This window comes from Austrofundulus limnaeus, unplaced genomic scaffold (genome assembly GCF_001266775.1).
Source record: "Austrofundulus limnaeus strain Quisiro unplaced genomic scaffold, Austrofundulus_limnaeus-1.0 Scaffold177, whole genome shotgun sequence".
In the NCBI taxonomy this organism is placed as follows: Eukaryota; Metazoa; Chordata; class Actinopteri; order Cyprinodontiformes; family Rivulidae; genus Austrofundulus; species Austrofundulus limnaeus.
The window spans coordinates 256377-258469 of NW_013952579.1; the positions used below are offsets into that span (position 1 = coordinate 256377).

Consider the following 2093-nt stretch of genomic DNA (forward strand, 5'->3'; position numbering starts at 1 on the left):
CACACACACACACACACACACACACACACACACACACACACACACACACACACACTCAAACCTGCTCTTTCCTAGTCTTTGATGCTGTTGATCCACACGCATCAGCTGACCAGGAAGGATCAGATGTTAAACAAACTTGCTGGCAGTTTACTTTAGGGACGACCTTTACACTGCTGACAGGATCTGAGTTAAAATCACCTACACTGCAAATCCTGCTCGGCAGGATTAACCCTTTATTTTTTAAGTTAAACAACTCAGAACGAATAACTGTTCCACACACAACTTTTCTATTGACTTAGTTTTTGTTTAATAAATAATAAGAAGGTGAATTCTGCTGTTTTATGATACACGAGGTTAGAGTTTATTCATTTTAGASCCTGATGAAGACCAGATCATTCTTATTATGTCCTGAAATTAAAATCCTATAAAGTAAAGAGCGTGGACATTTTCCCACACATAATTGTACAAACATTATCTACAATGTTTATCCAACTTATCCTAAATTTTGTCGAAAATGGGGAATTATAAACACAATTGTGTCTTTTTTTTATTCGGAAGTGTTTGAGGCCATATTATCTGCTCATATTCAGCCAAATGCCTCAGAACCCACTGGACAGAGCGCCACGGTGCAGATGGACAGTGATCCTAAGCATACTGCCAAAGCAACCAAAGAGTTTTGTAAAGCAAAGAAGTGGAACGTTACATGACGGCCAAGTCAATCATTTGACTTGAATGTGATTGAGCGTTTCACTTCCTGAAGACAAAACTGAGAGAAAATGGCTCAAGAACTGAAGATAGTCCTTTAGAGACCTCAGCAGGGATGAAGCCCAGTGTCTGACTGCTGATTGGCTGGAATTGGCTGCAAAGGATTTGCAACTAGATATTCAAAAGTTTGATTTGTGACTGTTAATTGGTCCCATTACTTTTGATCCCGTAAAAAATCGGAAGCACATCTACAAACTCTTGTAATTCAGTGTTCAACTGATTTGGACGTAAATATATTCAAATCCAAGCAGAAAGTTAAAGCACGTCTTGTTCATTTCATTTCCATCGTGTTGGTGTTTACAGCCAAAATAATGAGAATTATATCGATGTCCCGATATTTATAGACCTGACAACCTTCATAAAAATCTAAGCTTTAGAACTTGTTGAATTTGCGCAATTTTAACAGCATTTTACCAGTTGACCAGTGACTCCGAAGAGTTAGGCTCCGCCCCCTCTAGTACTTGGAACTACAGAATGGTCTATTAGCTTTGCAGTAGTTTGACTTTGATGAAGCCCAAAAACTGTTTTCCTCCCTTGTCAAACAGCTAAACTATGCTAAACAATTTAGAGATTTTGCAGTTGTAGCAAYAGGCAGATGTAAAACTCTGGTGGTGAGTTGTATTTCATTGTAGTCATGAAGAAATTTGACCAATGTTTTCTTGATTCATCTGGACTATTAAACAGAGAGAAACTGGACGATTATCAGTCATAATCACTGCCGTATAATCTGCTGCTTATCGGTTTTATCATTATGAATATTTTACAACACAAAATGTTCTCCTTTCTTTCTCTACAGACATTATTCCATAAAAAACAGACTGATCATACTGTACTTTACCACATTTATTGTGTTGTAAAAAAATACAAAACAAAAAAACAACAACATAAAACAAAGGTTATTTGTTAAAACCATAAAACTATGTATTTAAAAATCAGACTGAACTTGTGTGAAAAGGTTTAAATTTTCATGTTAAAACCACTATAAATAAAACCTAAAGGTACTTTCAGCACGTTTTGTGTTAAAACAAAAACAGTGAGACATTACTGAAGTCTCGTAGAAAGTAAAGTCAAATCAACTCAAATAAAGGGTTAAATTAATTAAAACAGACTTAATCTAATGATTTAAAACCAATCAGAAAAGGCTTAAAACAGCAAACACTCTGAGTTTAAATATAACAGAAGATTCTCTTTAAGGTAAAAACCTCTGCAAACATCAGAAACGTCCACATTCTACATGTTCATCATCATCTTCCTCTCTTTGAGCTCTTCTCCAGCACCCATTCAATTACCTACAGAAACGTAGAGGAGTTTAAAAGTAAGCTGTGAAT

At 35.8% G+C, this 2093-nt stretch overlaps 1 protein-coding gene across 3 annotated transcripts in view; it reads right to left on the minus strand.

Moving 5' to 3' along the window:
* Nucleotides 1-1590: 1590 nt before the first annotated feature.
* Nucleotides 1591-2093, minus strand: part of mtbp (MDM2 binding protein) — a 36935-nt gene continuing 36432 nt past the window's right edge. For all 3 annotated transcript variants that reach the window (XM_014017796.1, XM_014017795.1, XM_014017794.1), the window contains one exon: nt 1591-2054. In XM_014017796.1, coding sequence (XP_013873250.1) covers nt 2010-2054 — 45 coding nt within the window. In that variant the 3' untranslated portion in view covers nt 1591-2009. The remainder of the gene's footprint in view (nt 2055-2093) is intronic.